Here is a 22,746-nt window from a genome sequence, read left to right on the forward strand (position 1 = left end):
GGGACACATAGAATAGAAGGAAAGAATGATTCCCACAAGCTGCTCTTGTGTTCCTAAGCTGTGCCTGTGCTTCTGCCTATGCCTCTGTCTGTGTCTGTGCCTGTGCCTGTGCCTGTGCCTGTGCCTGTGCCTGTGCCTGTGCCTGTGCCTGTGCCTGTGCCTGTGCCTGTGCCTGTGCCTGTTCCACTGCCTGTGCCTATGGCTGTAGATGTGCCAGTGGCTGTGGCTATAAATGTGGCTATGGCTGTGACTGCGGCTGTATCTGTGCCTGTACCTGTGGCTGTACCTATGATTGTGGTTGTGCCTGTGTCTGTTCCTGTGCCGATGGCTATGTCTGTGTCTGTGCCTGTGCCTATACCTGTGGCTGTGGCTGTGGCTGTAGCTGTGGTTGTTGATGTGCCAGTGGCTGTGGCTGAGGCTGTGCCTGTGACTGTGTCTTTGTCTTTGTCTATTCTTGTGCCTGTGCCTGTGCCTGTGCCTATGCCTGTGCCTGTGCCTGTGTCTGTGTCTGTGCCTGTGCCTGTGCCTATGCCTGTGCCTGTGGCTGTGGCTGTGGCTGTGCCTGAGCCTGTGCCTGTGCCTGTGCCTGTGCCTGTGCCTGTGCCTGTGCCTGTGTCTGTGTCTGTGCCTGTGCCTGTGCCTGTGCCTGTGCCTGTGCCTGTGTCTGTGTCTGTGTCTGTGTCTGTGCCTATGCCTGTGCCTGTGGCTGTGGCTGTGGCTGTGCCTGAGCCTGAGCCTGAGCCTCTGACTTTGGCTGTGCCTGTCTCTGTGGCTGTGGCTGTGGCTGTGGCTGTGGCTGTGGCTGTGGCTGTGGCTGTGGCTGTGGCTGTGCCTGTGGCTGTGCCTGTGCCTGTGCCTGTGCCTGTGCCTATGCCTGTTCCTGTGCCTGTGGCTGTGCCTATCACTGTGGCTGTGACCGTGGCTCTGGCTGTGACTGTGCCTGTGGCTGTAGTTGTGGCAGTGGTTGTGTCTGTGCCTGTGGCTGTGGCTGTGCCTCTGCCTGTGGCTTTGACTCTGCCTGTGCCTGTGCATGTGCCTGTAGCTGTGCCTGTGGCTATCTATACCTGTGGCTGTCCCCGTGGTTGTTTTTCTGACCTCTGTATAGGCTGTACCCACCTCACTTATTGACAGTTCATACTTACAGATGCAGTCTTTCTGGTTTTTGGACAGTTCAAAACCAGGCCTGCATTCACAGGCAACGCTGCCTCTCGGGGCCTCCTTGCAGATGTGACCACAGCCATGATCCTTGTTCATACAGCTCAGGCCTTCTGCAAGACAGTAGTGTGTAGCAGGTGACAGACTGGGGAAAGCTACAGGATGGACAGTGGGGAAGGCCATAGGCTCTATTGGCCCCATAGTTTATTTTTGTTTTATGAGACAGGGTCTTGCTTTGTAGCTCAGGCTGGCCTTCAACTCCCTTTGTAGTTCAGACTTACCTAGAATTCGTCATGCTCCTGCCTCCACTTCACAGGTGTGCTGGGATTACAGGCATGCATCACCCTTATGGCCCCAGCTACATTTTTTTTTTTTCATTTTTGGCTTTTCAAGTCAGGGTTTGTCTGTGTAGCCTTGGCTGTACTGGAACTCACTCTGTAGACTGGGCTGGCCTTGAACTTATAGAGATCTGCCTGCCTCTGCCTCCCAAGTGCTGGGATTAAAGGCATGCGCCACCACCACCCTGCTTCAGCTGCACATTTTTGAAGACTACATCTGGCTGGTAAAATGGCACAGGGGGTAAAGGAAGCCAAGCCTCACCAATTGAGTTTTATGACCAAAACCTTCATGGTAGGAGAGAAACAATTCCTCTAGGTTGCCCTCTTCTGTGTACATGCACAATAAACAAATTTTAAAAATGTGCATTAAAATCAGGCTGGGGCTCAAAAAAATGAAAATAAAAAATAAAAAGATGGGTGGTAGTGACACATACTTTTAATCCCAGCACTCGGGAGGCACAGGTAGGTAGATCTCTGAGTTCGAGGCCAGGCTGGTCTGCAGAGTGAGTTCCAAGATAGCCATGGCTAACAGAGAAACCCTGTCTTGAAAAACCTAATAAATAAATAAAATATTAAATAACCAGGCTGGGGCAATTAACGGAGATATAAAAGATTTCTTTTGTTGCCTAAGAGATGGGATCCCTTGAATTTTTTTAAAGAAGAGGAGTTGGAGCTAAAGAGGTGGCTCAACAGTTAAGAGCACTGGCTGTTCTTCCAGAGGACCTGGGTTTGATTCCAGCTTCCACACGATGGCTCACAACCATCTATAAACCTCATTTCCAGAGGATCCAGAATCATCTTCTGGCCTCTGTGGGCACCAGGCAAACACATGATATACAGACATACATGCATGCAAAACACTCATACACATAAAATAATCTTTAAAAAATAAAGAAGCCCTCTCAACAAAGCAGTGCCTCCACCCCAGGGAGCAGAACCTGAGCCTTTATGTCTGCCATGCATTTACATTCAGCCATGAAGAACCACAGGCACCTGCCTTGAGGCTTCTCTCAAGTGACCGGCCCTGAGCATGCTCAGGGCATCACGCCTCTCACGGACAGCATCATACAACAACACAAGAAGGATAAAAGGAAAGAGGGGAAGCTTTCCTGCATGTGGGTTCCTGTAGCTACCGTGAAATGATGTTAGCTGTTCCGTAAGAGTCTGTTAGGCCCGATCAGTCCTAACAATGGTGATGGGAAAGAGGGATACATCAGGTAGCTGTGATACTTGCTGGCTTAAGCAAGCATCTAAATCGATGGTTCTCAACCTTCCTCATGTGACCCTTCAGTACAATTCCTCATGGTGTGGTGACCTCAACCATAAAATTACTTTTGTTGCTACTTCATAACCGTAATGTTGCTACTGTTATGAATAGCAAGGTAAATATTTTTGGATATAGAGGTTTGTCGAAGGGGTCACGACCCAAGAGTTGAGAAGCAGGGATCTAAGCACTAGTGCAAGGGCAGAAGCAGCGCCTGTGTAGGCTGCCAGCAGCCTGCCTCATCAAGAAGCCAGTTCGTTGGAACCTTGCAGCCTGCCTCATCAAGAAACCAGTTCGTTGGAACCTTGCAGCCTGCCTCATCAAGAAACCAGTTCGTTGGAACCTTGCAGCCTGGGTATCCAACCCAAGCATATACTGAAGATGTCTTCTCAGTCAGGGATGCATTAGTGAGGAGGTGTGCACATATTGTGTCTTGGCATCTGTGTAAGGTGACTCTGAGACATCCTTGAGAGTGGAGCTTTGGTTCTCAATGGTTAGAGGGCCTATGAGACTTTCTAACTCTAGAATTAGGACTATTTTAAACTCCAGTACTGGAAGGGTTTATTCAGCTTTCCTAGGGCTGAACACCATTCTGTATTCTACCCCTAAAGCCACAGCTAATAGACTTCAATGAAAAGATGACCCTCCTCTCAATGCCTGTGTGTCCTGGGAACAGTTACTTCACAAGATAGTTCTATTTCAAAAGACGGTACAGCAGTTAAAACATCCTCTAACTCTCGGGTCTGTCAAAGACCACCTTGTTTTTCATCTGACAGTTTCGAGCTGTGCCGCCCCCCCATACAATCTGCTGCGTGCTGCTGGGATTCGTCAGCCCCTGCCGAGGGCTGCTGTCAAGTAGCACAGAAAGAAGCTTGCACTGGGTTGCCGCAAAGCTCTCTCTGCTCTGGCTGATCCTTTATGAAGATGTCATTCACACCCCAATACTGAAAAGGCACAAGAGGTGAGAGCTGCAAAAGACCCAGCAAGTCCTGTGTTTGCCTTTGGGTCTGTGGAGCATTTGAAGTAATTGAGACAGGATGGTACTAACAGGTAATTGTTACAGTGCTTGAGATACAGTGTAGGAACTCATAAAAAGTCTACCTCCCCCTGCCAAACAGTTCCCATTCACCTTCTGATTATGTGCCTAAGGCATTTGCAAAGTGACTTTTGCTGGCCCTGAGCAGTTCATTTACACAAGAAATATTTTATAAGAAAACCAAAAGTCATCAGAGAAGCTGCCCCTGATGTCCCCTCATAGCAAACTGGATCTGAAGTTGCCAAGAGGTGATGAGGACAGAGACGACTCTGAAAATGCAGATGGCTTTTCAAGATGTGACCCCCAAAGCCCTTCAGAGTACCCTAATTCAAAACAAGGTCATAGCTAGAGGAGGCAGATGGGTCTGGTCCAGACCAGGAAGGACAGCTAGAGCCCAATTTCTCTAGGACCTGGTCTGGTAGCCATGTCCAAAGCTAACGGTTCACCCAAAGGAAGATGCACAGAAACCCCGGAGATGCCCCCACACTTTTGCTCCCTTGCCAGGCTTCCACTTTAGGATATCTCTGGAAACTTAAAGTAAGGATGGGAAATATTGTACAAGACAGGAGATGAGCACTGCTACAAGCCCAGTCCTCCTTGTCACCCGATGTCGCCTGCAGCTCAGCCAGGGCAGCAGTACACTGTCTAAATACCCCAGAGCAGACAAGACAAAAGAGAAAGGCTCGTTCTGACAGCCTGAACACCCCTGAATGGGAACAAAGGCAGATGGAGGGTGAGGTTTCCCCTCCATTACACGGGTGAAAACACACATTCTTTTCATCACAGCTCTAGGCTTTCTAACTGTTTTTAACAAAAAATTCAGTAGCTTGAGTTCCATCCAACTCAGCTGCTAGGTCTCCTTGTTGAAAAATACTTAGTAAATAATTATTAAAACAAAACAGTAGCAATAGAAAATACTAGCCTGTGACATCAGCTCTCCCCCCCCCACACACACACACATTTTCCATGGTGGATTTTAGAGTCTTTGAATACAATCTCCAAGAGGCTACTGTACACATGAAGGAAGAAGTCCTTAGGAATGTAGAAGTCATTTGGTTGAAGAATTCAAGTCCTATGGTGGAAGTGGGTCGCCATTGCAAACTGCTGTAACCTGCTGGTTCACACTGGCAGGAATTTGCCTAGTCGTCAAACTGAAATGCAACAGAAAATCACAGCACTTCCAGACCACAATAACAATTCTTGGATTTGGGTTTTAGTTCCAGACATTTATATTCACGTTAAGTACCCATCAGGGGATCCAAGAATGTCTGAATTGTGGAAGAGTTAGCATTCTAATACAGCTCACAGAAAGAACTCGTATTTACCTCTGCTCTAAGAAACCTGTAGGAGGGGAGAGGAGAGCTGAGCCAGGGCTCTGGAACACAGGCTAAGTAAGAGACCAGAAGCCCAGGCTGCTGCTGGTGGGCAGAGCCTACGTGGGGGTGCAGAGGCAATGGCTTTACCAGTAGGTCCTTCCTCCCCCCAACAGCCACCAGAGGAGAAAGTCAGAGTGACGTCCCTGGAAGCAGACTGACAGGAGAGAGCCCTGAGTCAGGTCACTCTCTGCCTGACTCCTTAATGAGTCCCTTCTCCAGGTCTATCATGTGAAACTTCATCCAATGCCACCAGAATCTTGAGACCCCAGCAGGAAGAAAAAGCCACCACTACTATTCCAGGGTCACACGTAACATGAGATAAGAAATCAGAACCAGTGTTTGTGACTCCCCCGACCCACGGTGAGCATTGAGAGTGAACAGATGGGAGCAGCAGCTATCAAATACACTGCTCCCCAACACCAAGGCATTCTGTCAAATGTAGCTGAATCCACCATTCTTGGAAAATAAAAGTCAAATCATCTTCCAAGAAGAAACACTTGAAATGTCCACTAAGGTCATGGTAAATAGATAATAAATTTATAAGTCTGTGATTGATAATGGAAGAACTTAAAGTGACGTCACTCTTAAGATATGGGGATCATACGCATCATATGCTAAGATGAGTGAATTGTCTAATATTTGGGCTCTTAAATCTAAAGACAGGAGGAGGCAACACCAAGGAGATACAGCCACTAAGATAAGCCTATTTGGCTTTAAAAAAAAAAAAAAAAGCAAAGAAATAAGAAGATGACATTCGGTAAAAAAACCAACCGATTGGCCACTTGTGCTTGATGCCCCTCCCTCCAAAGACTCCTACAAAGCTGTAGGGATTTAAAAATAGTAGAAATAGCCGGGCGTGGTGGCGCACGCCTTTAATCCCAGCACTCGGGAGGCAGAGGCAGGCGGATTTCTGAGTTCGAGGCCAGCCTGGTCTACAAAGTGAGCTCCAGGACAGCCAGGGCTATACAGAGAAACCCTGTCTCGTAAAACCAAAATAAATAAATAAAAATAGTAGAAATAAAAGACATAAACTCAAAAAAAAGGAGACAAACTCAAAGCAAAGATTATGAGAGGAAGGCCTTCAGAAGAGCGGTAATGGCTAAGTGGGAGAGAACATGGGGGTTGGGGTAGTCCAGAGAGGGTGTTTTCTCCTGCCCACAACCCCCACAGAACCCTAGAAGCATAGAGCCCAAGAAATGCAAAACTCAGGGAAGGGCCAGAAGTGTCTTGAGACTGTAAGGAGGCTAGTCCGATAGGGAGGGAGGATCCAGCTCCCTCCCCGGCCCGCATCCCCAGCCCAGGGCAAAGGGCATGCTTGCACTGGTACTGCGGTTTTCAGCATCTTTTTGAAAAACTTGGCAAATCACACACCTTATTTCTCTGGAGCCATGTACTGAGGTTTGAAATGTTCTCTATTTAGAGATTAGGATCAGAGGGTGTGAAAGTTTGCAGGGACCTCAGAGATCCTGCAGCCTGCCACGTTGCTAGGTGACAACCATGAAAGGTAACAGTGCTTGCCGAGTCTCTCTAGCAGCACATTCTGGACTTGTCTCCATCTTCTAAGACTTTCTAGACACTCTGCTTCCAGGATAAAGTCTTCTCATATGTGAAGGGGTGGGAACTCTGATGAGACTCCGCCCCACCACCACCACCCTCAGCCAGACTAAGATACCTTCTGAGCGGTGAATGCAAGTGTGCTGATTGTCACTTAGAAAGAAACCTTCTTTGCAGCGACATTCATAGCTCCCCATAACGTTGGTGCAGATGTGCTGGCAGCCACCATTGTTCTCCAAGCATTCGTCCATATCTGGAGAGAGAAAGAGAGAGAGAGAGAGAGAGAGAGAGAGAGAGAGAGAGAGAGAGAGAGAGAGAGAGAGAGATTGTCTTTCATGACTATTTCCAAAGCCCAACCCAGCCAGGAGGCTCAGTGGCTCCTGCTAAGCAGAGACAAGGTTCCTCTTGTCCCTGTATCACAGAAACTCTCCAAGCCAGAGCCAAAGGAGCCTGTGGTTGGTTCACCCAGCCCCCATAGGTCCATGGGTCTAGGGCTCACCTAGTCAAGCTCAGGGAACAAACACAGAAGCCAATGAACACCTTCAATTTCTAAAGCACAGAGCCAGATGGGTGAGATAATGCTTAGCTTCCTGAGAAGGCCTTCAGGAGAGACAAAGACAATGTACAATGGATTCTAAGATAAGAGAAGGGTGGGGCAGAAGAAAGAAGGTAGGTAGCATGTGATTGTGTGCTATCAACACTGTGCCCTATGGGGAAAGCTGATAAGAGATGGGCCTTGGGATCCTGCAGTTACAAACCTGGAGAAGAGCGATTCCAGGCTAAAGGGCCAGAGCCCTCCCCTAGCACAGAGGCGGGGAAACTCGGAGTGTATTGGATAGCAGTGAGTCATCCCATTTGGCTAGAGCCTGGGAGACGTGGAGGGAAGTCACAGGAGATACATTCAGGAAGATAGATTAAGGCCCCAGTGCTTCTGGGTCTTAAATAGGAAGCGAAGTAGCTCCTGTTTCACTGTGGTGAAGAAGTCAAGGCCCCTTCTTTGGAGGAATCTAAGACAGCAGTAGGGCAGATTAAAAAAAAAAAAAAAAAAAAAAGCAAAGCCTGAAACCTGGCTTTCTCTCTGTCTGTACCCAAAACAGCCAAGCCAGAGCTGTGGGCAGAGATAGAAGCAGATTGGCTACCCTTGGGAGAAGCTGGAGAGGCAGGCATAGAAAACTGCTGGGTAGACAAGATGCCCCAGGGATGTCACTGTTCCAAGGCTCCTTAGAGGACAGGAAGGAGGCTTTCTAGAAAGAAACCTGAGGAAGACTGATGCTGGTCTCAGAAACAGGAATGGAGACTCCGTTTTGCTCTCAGTGTAGAAAGAGATATCCTAACAGACTGAGGTGTAAAGCAGGACCCAGCGGGCATGAGGGAGCAGAGGGATAGAGAACACTGTGGTGTGGCATGAGCCCAGCTTTGAACACCGGTTGCAGAAGACAGGAGGGCCAAAGAATGTGGGAACGAGGAGAACAGGAGCAGAAAGGTGCAAGCCAAGGGGAGAATTCTGTCCGTGACGGGGCAGGGAAGATGCAGAGAAGTCAGCAGGAGCTCCCAGAACCTGGGAAGGCACAGTCAGAAAGGCAGGAAGTGAGGCTCCTCAGACCTGTTACTGCAACCCACCCCTAAGGGAACCTTCCTTCCACAATAGCCTGAGACCCTGGCACAGCTGCCCTGGGCCACTGTCTGGCCTGACTTCTCAATACTCTGTGGGTCCCCATCAGACTGCGCACTCCTGGCAGATGTAGACTTCTGTCTTATAATATAATAGTATGAAATAGTGGTTGGCAGAGCACTGGACAGTTCACTAACTGGTCAACTGATGAGCAACAAGGAACAAGTGTCGACAACCAGAGCCAAGGAGAAAACTTCCAGAGAACCTCAGAGATCACAAAGGCATAAGAAGAAAGGTGATTTAAAAAAAAAAAAGGCTCTAGTTTAATATCTCATGTGCCTATCACTGACTCCTGGGTGTATCTGTAACCAGAAAACTCACATTTAAATGTCTGTTATCTGGTTTCAAGCTTCAGATCTTACAGGCAAGGGTCCTCCTACACTACCAGGCAATGTTCTCCTAAACTGATGGGACTCCAGCCATTCCCTGAAGCCTAACAAACTTGCCCTGTCTATGCCAAAGGGCAAAGGAAGCGCATTCCAGCCTGGGCCGAGACACCTGGCCTTCTGCAGCGAGGGCTCACTGCAAACAGAGAGGCTTCTCTCTCCCTGGCCTGCCTGAAGGCAAGCTCTCCCAAGCCACAACAGCCCCATTCCACCCATCACTTACTACATCGTCTTTCAAGCAATCAGCAATGTATCATTAAAGTGGGTGACACAATGAGATGGAATGAATGTAGTGTATGTTCACATGATAAGTGTGGGTCAGGAGCTAGTGGCTGTCTTCAGACTCTGCGTTGTGGCAACCTCCAGACACCCTGGCTACGTCCTCCAGAGACATCAATATAACTGGACTGGGGTAAGACTCGTGCAGTGGTGTCTGGTAAACATCTCAGAAGAGCCACTGCTACCAAGACAAACAGCTGAGCTAGAACTCGCCATAAATGGGAACTGAGTTCAGGTGGGCGGGCCGAGGGGAAGAGGTGCATTCACTTCCGTGTATTTGCTCCCCAGACTGGGAACTTAGTGTCAGAGCACACGGGCTTGTGTATTTGTGGCTAATGTGTGTTTAGTAGGGGCTGACCACAGGGAAAGAGTCACCTCAGAGAATACAGGAAACTGCCACTTCAGAGAAATTCAGGCTCAGAGCTCTTTCTTGCCACAAAGTGTCTTATCACAAAGGGTGTAGAAGTCCCTCTGTGTGCTGGTCCTACTCTTCCAAATAAACAGCATTCCTTCATAGCTTTCTTCCTCCTCCTCCTCCTTCTTCTCTTTAACACAGGGTCTCATGTAGCCCAGGCTGGCCTCAAACTCTCTAGGGATAATCTTGAACTCCTGATCCTCCTGCCTCTACCTCCAGAACACTGACATTACAGGTGTAAGCCACTATGCCTGCTTTATGGAGTGCTAGAAACTGAAACCAGGGATTTGTGCTGGCTAACCAAACATTCTACTGATGGACTGAAAAGATGGCTCAGAGGTTGAGAGCACTGGCTGCTCTTCCAGAGGACCTGGATTCAGCTCCCTGTACCCATGTGGCAGCTCACAGCTGTCTGTAACTCTAGTTCCAGGGATCTGACACCCTTACACAGACATAAATGCAGGCAAAACACCATTGCACATAAATTTTTTAAAAACTTAAAAAACTATGTTCTACCAACAGAACTATATCTCTACCTCTCTACTGCCTTCTTTTAAAGGAGCCCTCAGTCTTTGCATACACACTCAGCATATGCTTGACAGACTCCATGAAGAAACCTCAAGTGGGTGACAAGGACATTCTACTGAGCCATCTTAGGCCTGGAAATTTATGGTCATGCTTATGTTCAGAAAGTCCCACTTGGCCTTGGCTGACATTGTTAGGCCAGCCTGCTGCTCTCAGGAAGCCCATATCCCACAATAAGAACCAGGTCAGCCATCAGATATCAGCCCTCATAATGATGCTTTTGGCAAACCAAAGGGAAGTCAACTATAACCACGACACTAGAATGTATGCTGTCCAACAAACTGAAGTCTTGTCTGACTTTTAAAATCATTGTGATTTATTTCTGCTCTCAGGCTTGTCTTCAAATGTATGCTTTTGAAGTGCTACCTGCTTAGGAGGAGTTTATACTCCCCTAGACACCCATGACATCTGACTGACAGCTGCAGGCTTGGAAGCCCACATGGCTTGGGCCTCTCTCATGGGGGCGCAGACAGGAAAGGTCCACACCAGATAGGTAATACTGAAATATAATTATCAGGACTGAATCTCAAATGGGAACATTCTCCTCTTCCTCCTCCTCCTCCTCTTCCTCTTCTTCCTCCTCTCCTTCTTCCTCTTCTTCTTCTTCCTCTTCCTCCTCCTCCCCTTCCTCCTCCTTTCCTACTCCAGAGCACGACTTTTCGAATACAAGTCCAGCCTAGACTTGGAAGGAGGGTGTTCAGGTGGGTGTCTGCCTGTGTGTGAGATCAGAGATCAATGCCAAGTGTCTTCCTCAGCTGTTTTCCAACTAATATTTTGAGTCAAGGTCTCTCGTTAACCCTAGGTCATCTGGCCAATGAGCCCCAGGGATCTGTCTGACTCTACCTCCCCAGTGCCAGGGTTGCAAGTGTGCACCACTATGCCCAGCTCTTCCACGGATGCTGGGGATCCAAATGCAGGCCCTCAAACTTGCACAGCAGGCACTTCAACAATTGTGCCATCTTCCTGGCACTTGTATGGCTTCTTAAGCTGACATCAAGGCAGTTGATCAGGTGACTGTTCCTACCACACTCTAAAGGAAAATCTGAGACAGACCGTGGTTGGCCAAGAGGTCAGCCAGAGAAAGGCCCATCAACATATTGTCCTTCTGTAGGGCTGACAGCATGAGCCTAGCAAAACAAAACACCTGCCCGGTGTGCAGCATCCTCCCAAACTATGCAGCCTCAGCCCCATCTAGCAGGAGGGCTTCTAGGTTCTGATCTAGTGCTCACATGAGGAACTGGTAGGAAGAGTCTGCATTCCTCATGTCAGGGACTGCAATGCCAGTTGATATGTCTGCCTTGTGGAAGTCTTAGAGGATGCTTACAGAAAGCTTTTGACTTTCTTTAAAAAAAAAAAAAGTGTAGGATCTACCTGGCTGTGACCCAACACAGATCTGAAGCAAGAATGAAGACATAACATTTAAAGGGCAGTTAGGGTCCTTTCACCAGAACACCTAAGGCAAGAAAGTCAGTGTCAGAAATCAATAAACAGTAGTGGCAATGTCTGCCCATCTCCTTGGACTAAATTTATCTATCCAGTTTTCTGTCACATAGTCTAATGTCTAAGGGGACAAAAGCCACATTTCCATGATCCTAGGTCACTTTTTTGTATTTTTTATATATGTAGACAGGATCTCATGTAGCCCAGACTAGCCTCAAGTTTGCTCTGTAACTAAGGATAAGCTTAAATTGTTGATCCTCCTGCCTCTGTCTCCTGGGCGCTGGGATTACAGATATGTACCACTGTGGTTTTGCCCTGCTGGGGATGGAATGTGGGGCTCTGTGCATGCTGGGCAAGCACTCTACTGACTGAAATGGACCCCAGGTCCCTCCACCCCATTTTTGCTTTCATGAGTAAGGTTTCAAAAAGAAAGAGGCTGGTAGAAGGTGGGGAGAGAAAAATGTTTTCTTACCAAGACAATTATGACCATCATGAGCCAACATGAAGCCATCGAAACAGGTGCAGCGATAGTTGCCTGGAATATTTAAACAGTCGTGGACACAGCCTCCGTTGAGTGCGTTGTCACATTCATCCATGTCTGAGAAGAAAAGCAGAGGCAAGCTCAGCAGGTGCTATTCCTTTGAGAGATCTATGTATGCATTTACCCACTTCTTAGAATCCACACAAACTGAAAAATAAGCAAGCACCAGTCTTCGTTGTTGTATTGTTTGAGATTACAGGAAGGAACCCAGAAGTCCACATTTAGGAGAGTAGTTTAAGGGATGTGATATGGGCTGGCTGGTCTTATGTCAACTTGACACACAAACTAGGGTTATCTCAACACAGGACACTTAATTGAGAAAATGCCTCCAAATGATCCAGCCATAAGGCATTTTCTTAATTTGTTATTGACAAGGGAGGGCCCAATCTATTGTGGGTGGTGCTGTCCCTGGTATGGTGGTTCTGGGTTCTATAAGAAAGCAGGCTGAGCAACCCATGGGGAGCGAGCCTGGATTGAGCACTCCTCCAAGTTCCTGCCTTGTGTGTACACTGTCCTGATTTTCTTTAATAATGAACAGTGCTATGAACCTGTGAGCGAAATAAACCCTTTCCTCCCCAAGGTGCTTTGGCCGTGATGTTCAATCACAGCAATAGAAACCCTAAGTAAGACATGATATATTCACTTGATGGAGTACTATGCAGCTCTAAGAAAGAAAGAAAGAAAGAAAGAAAGAAAGAAAGAAAGAAAGAAAGAAAGAAAGTCTCTATGAAATGAATTGGAATAATTAATAGGATATATTGTTAAATGAAAAAAATCCAAATGCAAAAGAAAGCATAGAATATCTTAAATTCAAGAAAATAGTCTAAGGTTAAGAAGATGATGGGACAGAAGCGAGCGCAGAAACAAATACAGAGACCCACAGCCAAGATGACATGGAAGATGAGAGGTTAGGACACTCAGTCCTAAACATTATATCTCTATCAAACCCCTGCCCCAGGGATTAGGGACCTCTGCAGAGGAGGAGGTAAAGAGAGTTAAGGGACAGAAGGGTTGGAGGACACCGGAGTAAGGCCCAACACACACATGAACTCACAGAGACTGGGTCAGCGTGTACAGCTCAGCATCAGATGGGGCTCTGGGGCTGAAGCAAGTGGACACAAGCCACATCTTAACCCAAAAGCTATCTTCCACTGATAACCACTTGCAAATGAAATTTTTACTTTTCTCCAAGGGAGTCTCAGTTGGAAAACAAACTACTACTCTTAAGGATGGACGTCACGCCCAGCCCACCCGCCCGCCCGCCCGGCGGCAGACGGCCAACAGAGAACAAACTCCGTAGCATCTTTGGAGGTTCTTGGTCTCATAAGGCCATGTCAGGACTTCCCTCTCCCCGCCCCCACCTTTTGGTAACTTTATCCCCTCTGTCTCTGTCTGTCTCAGTCTCTCTGTCTCTTCCTCCCTCCCGCCCTCCCGCCCTCCTTCCCAGTTTGGTGTTTTATGAGATTTCTGAGTGTAAACGAGTGGGTCTCTGCATCTACATCTGTTTCTTGTGCTTCTCTTGGTCTCTTTTTCTTCTGTTTGTTTTGTCCTGTTCGTGTTTGTGTTAGTTTTTGTTTTCTGTTTTATTTTTATTTATAAAATAAATAAACCTGACACAAACACCCTGACACAAACATACATGCAGGCAACACACCAATGAACATAAAAATAAATAAGTTGTGTTTAAAAATAAGAGCAGCCTATTTGCTTTCTAATGAAAGACAGAAAGGGAGAGGATCCAGATGAGAGGGGAGGTAGAGAGGAACTGAGAGGAGTTGGGGGAGGGGAAACTGTAATCTGGATAGATTATGTGAGAAAGAATTCCATTTTCAAAAAAAAAGGAGAAAAAGAGAGAAGGTCACAAGCTTGAAGCCAGCCTGGACTGCACGGTGAGTTTGAGGACAACCTGGTTCATGTAGCAAGACTGTCTCGAGAACAAACAAAGGCTGAGGTATGTCTGTACAACAGACTACTTATTCACTGATAAAGAGGCAGTGTGGCTACAGACTGCACATGACACTACTTCCCTAGCAGCATGCCGAGAGAATTAATCCACATACAAGGAACCCGGATTAGAGGAGTCTGTCCACAGGACACATCCAGGAAGGATACGCATTGCTAGTTAGCTGCAGCTGGGACTGGGGAAGGGCTGGAAATGAAGTGTGCATGGTGGATATTACTGAGAAAGTAACATGTTTGAAAACTCTGTCTGTGTGGCTGCAGGACTCGGGCGATTTATTACAAATTATGGGCTGTTATATATAAAAGTGGTGAGATCTATGGTATCTACATGATGCAGCTGAAAATTCATTAACAAAGAAAGCAGGCTCCTATTTGCTTATTTGTATAAAAGACATAAAGGAAGAATAAGCAGAAAACTGCAGGTATGAGGGGAAAGGGGCAGAAAGAGGAGCCATGGGGCGGGGTGAGGGGGGCAGGAAAGCACCCCACCTGTGTGAGGATACCAGCTTGGTACAAAGAAATGCAGTGAGGTTTTATTTATGTGAATAATACAAACAAATAGCCAGTAGGTGTAGGGGATGGGAATGAGTAAGTGAGATAAAAAAAAAAGAAACAAACTAAGAATATTATGAATTAAAACATAGCCGAGACACATCCGTAAAGCACTAACCTAGATAACTAAGCGACCACTTACTGGATGCTGTAAAAGCACGAACTGCTGCGTATTGTACTCTAGTTAATAAATACTGTGGTTAGCGGAACTGGGGTCCTCACAGGGCCAGGCATCAGTGATCCTGTGAATACGTCCTGTAGCTGCTAAGGCTGGACAAAGGTAAGCACAGCACAACAGTAAGAATTGGATCTCTTACTGTGCGAGGAAAAACCTGCAAGGCCAGAGTGACTTGGTTCTAGCACAGAAGTCAAACTATCAGTGCTGACCACAGTTTAAATATAGATTCAGAGGGAAGAAAACAAAGAATTAATAAGCTAGGCATGGTGGTGCACACCTGTAATCCCAGAATTTGGGAGACAGGCAGGTGGATCTCTGAGATTGAGCCCAGCCTGGTCTACATAGCAAGTTTCAGGATAGCCAGAGCTACATAAAAGAGAGACCCTGTCTCAGAAAAGCAAACAAAATGAGCAGACAGCACACGCACAAAGACATCCCCGCTCTGTGCACTGAGGCGACTTAGGAACAAGGCTTCCCTGAGAACACCACACGCACAGGTCCTGGGTTCTGTAGACCCTTGTCCTTTTCCATCAAAGGAACGAGAGCCATCGTGAGGGGTGGTGGGTTCCAGGGCAAGCAGAAAACATAAGAACGCTATGGAGGATCTTGTAATATAAAGTATTAGGAAATTCTTTAAAAAAAAAAAAAAAGGATTTCAAAAGGCTAACCATGAGGAAGAGCTTCCAATTGCTGCAGCTAGAACAATTTGAAAATAAATACTGATATAACACCAATATGCAAAAGTATACAGTGAAATAGATGAAGAAACGGATGAATGAGCAAGAAGGGGCATATCTTCCTTTAAAAAAAAAAAACACAGTATAGAGATGCATAAGGGGAGGGGACAAGTGCAGAGTTTCAAGGGGGGTGCATATTAGAGTTACAGCTGTTGCAGGCAAGATCCATAGTTGGACACCAAAATCAGTGAGCAAAGACTTAATGTCAACAGTCCCCCCCCATCTGCTTCCACAGCAATATGGGGAGGAAATCATCGGAACTTGGCAGTAGAGAAACCAGCAGACACAAGCCGTTTTTTTGTTGTTGTTGTTGTTGTTTGTCGGTTTTGGTTTTTTTTGGTTTTTTTGTGGTTTTTTTTGGTTATTTTCGAGACAGGGTTTCTCTGTGTAGCCCTGACTGTCCTGGAACTCACTCTGTAGACCAAGCTGGCCTCGAACTCAGAAATCCGCCTGCCTCTGCCTCCCGAGTGCTGGGATTAAAGGCATCCGCCATCATTGCCCAGTTCAACAGACACCATCTTAAATTGGTTGCTAAAAAAAGGTTAGCATCACCTCAATGGGACATAGTGACATCATATATCACTGATGTGGCTTCCCGGGAAAGTCACTGTGGTGTTTCTGTGACAGTCTTATTGAAATGCCAGCAAACCATACCATGAGAAGACACAGTCTCAGTGTATAGCCAAGGTTATCCTTCTAGCCTTGGCAATCCTTCTAGCACAGCCTCCACACCATGCTCTATCAAGTCTTTGCCTCTTATTATGAAACAAATGAAATCACAGTGTTCATCAGAAGTGTCAGTACTGTGACCAAAGAGATGGCTTTGGTAGTTAAGCGCACTTGTTGCTCTTGCAAAGGACTCAGGTTCAGTTCTCAGCAACCTGCAACCACATCAGGCAGCTGACAACTGCCTAGCATGAGAAACACTGTTGAGTCTTCAGTATCACCTAAGGCAGATAAGGGGTCACAGGCCTGGAATGTAGCACTTAGGGGTGGAGGCAGGCTGGTCAGGAGTTTGATGGCATCAATTCCTCAACTACAGAGGGAGTTGGAAGCCAGCCGGAGCTACAACAGACCCTGTCTCAAAAAAAAAAATAAATAAATGAGTTGATGTTCCAGACAAAGGCAGATTAAGGGCTGAGGAATCACAAGAGACACAGGTACTGGCAATGTGGGTCAGGACCTGGAATTAACTATGAAGCAGAAACAGAACAACAGGGGAAATCTGATAAAAATCCGAACGATGTTTACAGTTGTTTTTAAATGGCGTTGTGCCATTGTTACTTTCCTGGTTTGGGTGACTGTACTGTTTTTTTGTAAGCTGGTAGTACTGGGGTAAGATGTGTGGCAAATAGCTATGAGCTTTGCATTGTTTTACAACCTTTCTGGCCTGAAAGTATTTCTAAATAAAAAGTTCCCTTAAAAAGAAAAGAAAATTTAAAAAGTAAAAGAAAAATAGGGGCCAGAGAGGTGGCTCAGCAGATAAAATATGTACTGCTCTTGGAAAAGATGTGAACTCAGTTCCCAGCATTCACAGGTTTAACAATTGCCGGTGACTCCAGCTCTGAGGGAGCTGACACCTCTGGTCTTCAAGAATATCTGCCTTCACATGCACATATCTACATACAAGCACATGCAAACACATAATTAAAATATAAACAAATAAATAAATGCAAAGGAAATATAGCTGGGTGTCACAGTATGCACCTACAAGCCCAGCTCTTGGGAGACAGAGGCAGGGGGATCAGCTTTGCTTGTATGTCTGAGGCCATGCTGGGCCACATGAGACCCTGTCTCAAAAAACAAATAATTCAAAATCAAAACAAGAACAACAGCAAAATGCAAGAATGAGTGTCTACCACACACGCCAGGTACCTCTGGATGTTACATACACCAGAACTGGACTTCTCAGAGGCCATGTGGTGAGACAGGGTCATTTGAAACATCAAGACATGAATCAAACATCAAGACATCAAACATCTCCCAAATAGACAGGGATTACATTTTCCTCCGGCCTCAGAAGTTAGTGTGGTTTTCCAAGGGCTTGGACAAGACTTCCTACCTTACACTGTAGGTTTGGTATTTGCAGAGGTTCAGATCAACTTCCACCAGAAGATAAGCTCAATTTTGTTTTGGTTTGGTTTGGTTTTTTTTCAGGACAGGGTTTCTCTGTGTAGCCCTGGCTGTCCTGGAACTCACTCTGTAGACCAGGCTGGCCTCAAACTCAAAAATCTGCCTGCCTCTGCTTCCCAAGTGCTGGGATTAAAGACCTGCGCCACCACTGCCCGGCTTTAATTTTTAAGAGTTTAAAAGCTCTCAGAGTGAAAGAGGCCTCCAATATGCTCACTAAGGTTGGGCCCAGAGGCAGAAAGAAGCATCGGAGCTGAGCTCAAATACCTCTCTTCAGGTCTATAGGGATGTCTTGTGCAACCAGAGAAGCAGCTGCAGGCTGAGTGAGCATGAGGGACCAGGAGCTGGGGCAGGCAGGGGTGAGGATGTGACCTCACCCAAACACTAATCAAGTGTTTATGGCCTCAAGTCTCCTGTCCTCAGTGTTCTCATCCATAAAACCGAGCAATGGAAATGACCCAAAGTTCCCGGAAGAGCCCTGTCAGGGCTAACATTTTGCTTTCTCCTGTGAGAGCAGTTTCCACTCAGTACTGAGCTTGAATTCAGTCACTGAACTAATCCCTAGTGGGCAGAGTCCAGACTTCAGGATCTCAGGTCTGCAGCACTGAAGAACTAAAATCTCCCTCTGCATATATCTTTCCAGACTCAACCTGCCACTCAAATAAGGCAGTGCCTGGGTAGAGTTCTAAAGCCTAGCAGGTCCCACTATCAGTCAGCCCAAAACCACAGACAGGATGGATCCTCCAGAGACAACAGAAAGCAGAACTCCAGTCCTTAGTCTCCAGGGAGGCAGGGTCCTTGAAGCTCTGTCTGGCTCTCCTGGTGAGTGGAATCAAAAGACAGCAAAGCATTGCATTTCCTTTTCCAGGAGCCACACAAAAGGACTTTTGGAGCCAGAGAAAACTGTAATCATTCGGAAAAGGACCTAACGTCCCAGCCCTTTGAGGATCTGAAAATTATTTCAAAGAGCAGATGGCAGAATTCAAGATAGGAGGGGTCATTTAGCCAACCCGAGCTACAAAAGCTAAGGAGGTGTCCGCTTCCCCGCTGCCCACCTACCCACTGCCCAAGTCACTTACCCTCACAGTGCCTGCCATCCCCTTGGTAGCCAGGCTTGCAAGAGCACTTGTAGGAAGTGGGTGTGTTCTGACACAGTGCATCAGCATGGCAGTCATCCAGCCCTTGGGCACACTCATCCACATCTGCAAAAGAACACAGCAAGCACCTTTTATGCTACCCACGCTGTGAGTGATCTCTCTCTCTCTCTCTCTCTCTCTCTCTCTCTCTCACTCTCTCACTCTCTCTCTCTCCACCTCCCACAAGCCCACCCCTCTCCACTCCTCCAACCACCCCCATACTGCTACGACACCCTGGGATAAAGGACACCATGCCCAGGCCAATTTCCAGATGCACTCTTCCAAGTGGAATCAGCCAAGTAAGGAGACAGCCCTTACTGGCCTCCAAGACCCAGTTCAGATGTGGATGCACCTCTGCTTGGAAGTGAGCCACGATCCCCTCATGTCAGGTAGATGTTCCCACCACAGGCTCCCATGTATTTAGCTCATTCCGAGCACACAGTATGCAGGGTTGTCCCTGGCCACCCTCACCTGCCTCTCCACCATGACCTGACAACTGACCGTGACCTGACAACTGAATTAGCTCTTTGATGCCAAGCCAGCACCGTGCCTGGCATATAAGAATATAGTAGACTGCCTGCTAAGGGAGAGGAACAAAGAGCAGAGTTGGCTAGAAAGTTCCAGAAGACCGCCAAGACAGCTGTCTCTCAGCTTTCTGAGTCTGGGATGTGGGGGTGGAAGTTTCCCTGGTCTCAAGCAAACAGCATCCTGAGCCCTCAGACTGGGCAAGGTAGGAATAGTGTCCCAGAGGCCCCAGCCCCAACCCTGACTGTTCTCTCAACCTGCAAACCCACCATAGCCAAAGCATCTCCAGACTCGATATCACTCCTGGGTATGAAGATAAAAATGAACGAGTTTTGAAAGAATTTTAAGCTCAGTCAAAGCAGACTGTGCAGAGTTCTATTACATAGCTGCTCCAAATTTGGAGGTTTAGGGACACTCCTGGTCTTGGCACAGTAACAGTTCCGTGCCCACAGAAGTCTCCACAGCTCATCCAGGAGCTAGCAGAACTTATCAGCCCCAAAGGGAAAAGGGGGGCCAAATTACCACGAGTTGTTTCCCCATCCACACAAGGGGGAGCTGGACCCAGGCCCCAGTCCCATTCAGCAACAGCCAGCGAGATACTGGACAACAGGCACTCTGAGAGAACCTTTTCAGAAAAGAAAACAAAAAAAACCAAAAAAACATAGGTACCAGGGCAGGAAAGGTCAACAGCCCTTCGATGGCAGGGACAGAGGGTGTGGGCTCTCCGGATCGAGAGAATAGGCAAGGGGACTCAGAAGTCCCTGTCCTGCGCCGTGCCAGGTGCGCCCCGCGGCTGCACACTCACCCTCGGACGGCCCGTTGGTGAGACCCCGGTCGGGAGGGACGGCGGTGGCCAGCAGCGGCGGCAGCAGCAGCAGCAACAGCGCCCGGGCTTCCCGAGGCCGACCGCAACCCGCGACCCCCATGGCAGCCGCAGCGCAGAGCCGCGTAGAGCCTGCGGCGGCAGCGGCGCAGGGAGGCGTGTGCGGGCTCCCGGCCTCTGCGCCCGCGACACCCCCGGCCCCGCCCGCCCCGGAGCCCCGGCCTCATTTTCACACGGTCTTCAGTGCCGCCCCGCCCGCCTGGCCCCTCCCCGGCCCGGGGCGGAGGGGGCGCGGCCGCCGTGGCCCGAGCCGCTGTCGGCAGAGCCCTGCGCTCGCTCGCCCGCTCGCTCGCTGAGTCTTGGCTCCCCTGTGCCCAGTGCCCTCCAACTTGACCCGGTCCTTCCAAACTGAAGAAGTGCCCCGAGAATGTCTCAGAGAGTGTCTCGCTTAGTACCCACACAATGGGACCCCAGGCCCAGCACCCTTCCAGCAACATTTTCTTAGGGTTCCACATACAAGAGGACTCAGGACAAGGCTATCTGAGTGACCCCAGCTGCTTTGCCCAGGCCATCACACATTTGACTGCCTGAGCCTGGCCCTAGCCAGACCTCGCTGATACCTTAGTTCCAAAGTCACCCTGAAGCTGTGATGTGAGAACGATCTCTCTCTCTCTCTCTCTCTCTCTCTCTCTCTCTCTCTCTCTCTCTCTCTCTCCCCCCCCCCCCCTCTCACACACACACACACACACTTTGTCCTGGGGTATCTATGACCCACAGGAACTTATAAATATCAGATATGGTGAGCTGCAAATAGAGCCATGGCCAGCACCTATTCCCCACGCCCAGGCCTTCCCATCTTTTCCAGGCTCCGGTGACTGGGGCCACTACAGTCTGCATCATTATAGGAACAAATGCTTTAGGGACCCCTTGATGGAAGAAACAGAAGGCCATACACAGAGATATGAATTTGGATTTCTCTGAATGGTTCTTATTCATTTTCTCCTGTGAATATTTACATACATCTTCCTGGCTACATATACCACACATATATAAGTGTCTATTCACACCCACTAACTCCTTGATATTATTATTGTTATTAATACCTCATCAAAACCCCCACCTAGCACATGTACAAGAACACACATCTTCTAGGGGGTCTGGCTACCACTACAGCTTCCCACCTCAGCTCTCTGAGCAGCTGTCTGCCACCCCAGCCTGTGTCTGCTCAGGGTCCAGGCTGAGCCTGTCTTTTGGGGAGTGTTATGTATTCTGCTGTGGATGGAGACTCTGAGAAAAGAACTTTCCTGTGTTTTCCCTTTAACCTTTCCTCTCCAGTAAAGGCAGTCAGGTCCCACCCCTTTCTCTGTCTCTGGCTCCTCCCTCCCACTCCTTTTGTATTTGCTGCTGAGAGAGACACTTGGCTATTTCTAGTTTGAAGGGTGGTTTTTTTGTTTTGTTTTGTTTTGTTTTAACACATTTGTAAATCTTCACTTAGTGAAATGTTCCCTCCAGCCTTTGTCGGAGTGTCTTTAATGGTCGCCATAAATTACCTCCTTCTTTTCTCCTGCACGCATCAGGCTTCATTGCTTTTGAAATGATCAAAGTTATTTCTTCTAAAATCCAACTCAAAACTTCCCATTGTGTGGCACAGCGCTCTTTGGCTCCAGTCAAAGCACATAAATACATAAAGCTGCCCATTAAACCCTAAGCAGCCTCTTCCAGCACCCTCGTGCCTGGTAAAGAAGACAGTTGTCGTTTGCATCCCCTGCTCCATTACTCCAAGTTTATGTATCACCAGGAATACAAATCCACATTGATAAGGCCTAGTGCTTTTTGCCTGAAAGGGTCATTTTGTTGTTGCTGCTGTTGTTGCTGTCGTTGTTGTTATGGTACCTGGAGAAAATTCACAACTGGTTCAGATGTCAAAAATCGTTGTGAATCCTGTTTTGTTTGTTCTGGTTTCCACACAAACCTGTTTTGAGTTTGTCGGCTCCCAGACTCCTGGACAACCTTTCTGACACTTGAAATTAAACTCAATATGGTTTTTTACTTCAAATTTCCATAGAGGAAAGATGGAGAGGGGGTGTTAAATATCACCACTGTCAGAGCCTGAAGTGGCTGGGGTTAGCTGCTTTCTGCTCTCTGTTGTCTAGCTGAGGTCCTCACAGGCACTGTGTCTAAACTGCGCCTTCTCCCTGTCACCTTCCCTCCTGCAGGCTGTAAGCCATGACCAGGCCTGAAGAGGCAGGTGGCCCAGGCAATATCTAGGATTCTTGCCATTCTGGAGAGACAGCATAAGTGTCCCATAACTAGGTTAGACTTGGCATCACTGGGCTGCTTCAGAGTCTGTCTGTTCCTGCTACAGAACAGACTTTGAGGGGATGAGGCCTCCCAGGCTTTCAAAACACCAGACTGCTGGCCTCCCACCCACCTGGCTGAGAAGTCCTCCCCTACTGTCTTCTTGGGATCTTCTTCCTGTTTCTGGAAAGTCCACTTATTCCCTAATTCCATAACATTAATCCCCAAGCTGAAGTTAGCTGCAGGCAGCATCCTGTTGTCTTCCTCAACTGCCTGTAATTCCCTCTGATCCAAAATAGTCTAGAGAACTCATTTGCCCAGCTCCAGTAGTGCTTTGCTGTTTGGTGGGCCTTGTCTTTCACAT

The 22,746-nt window shown here is 47.8% G+C and overlaps 1 protein-coding gene across 4 annotated transcripts in view; it reads right to left on the reverse strand.

The window, feature by feature from the left end:
• Positions 1-20,274, reverse strand: part of Scube2 (signal peptide, CUB domain and EGF like domain containing 2) — a 68,395-nt gene extending 48,121 nt beyond the window's left edge. For 3 of the 4 annotated variants that reach the window (XM_021167641.2, XM_021167638.2, XM_029479122.1), the window contains exons 1-5: positions 20,067-20,215; positions 18,680-18,802; positions 11,973-12,098; positions 6,842-6,976; positions 1,143-1,268 (exon numbers count right to left, since the gene is read on the reverse strand). In XM_021167641.2, the coding sequence (XP_021023300.1) occupies positions 1,143-1,268; positions 6,842-6,976; positions 11,973-12,098; positions 18,680-18,802; positions 20,067-20,187 (631 nt within the window). In that variant the 5' untranslated portion in view covers positions 20,188-20,215. Of the gene's footprint in view, positions 1-1,142; positions 1,269-6,841; positions 6,977-11,972; positions 12,099-18,679; positions 18,803-20,066 lie in introns of all 4 variants that reach the window. The other variant, XM_021167639.1, reaches the window with a different exon arrangement.
• Between the last annotated feature and the right edge of the window lie 2,472 nt (positions 20,275-22,746).

Source organism: Mus caroli, chromosome 7 (assembly GCF_900094665.2).
Source record: "Mus caroli chromosome 7, CAROLI_EIJ_v1.1, whole genome shotgun sequence".
Classification (NCBI taxonomy): domain Eukaryota; kingdom Metazoa; phylum Chordata; class Mammalia; order Rodentia; family Muridae; genus Mus; species Mus caroli.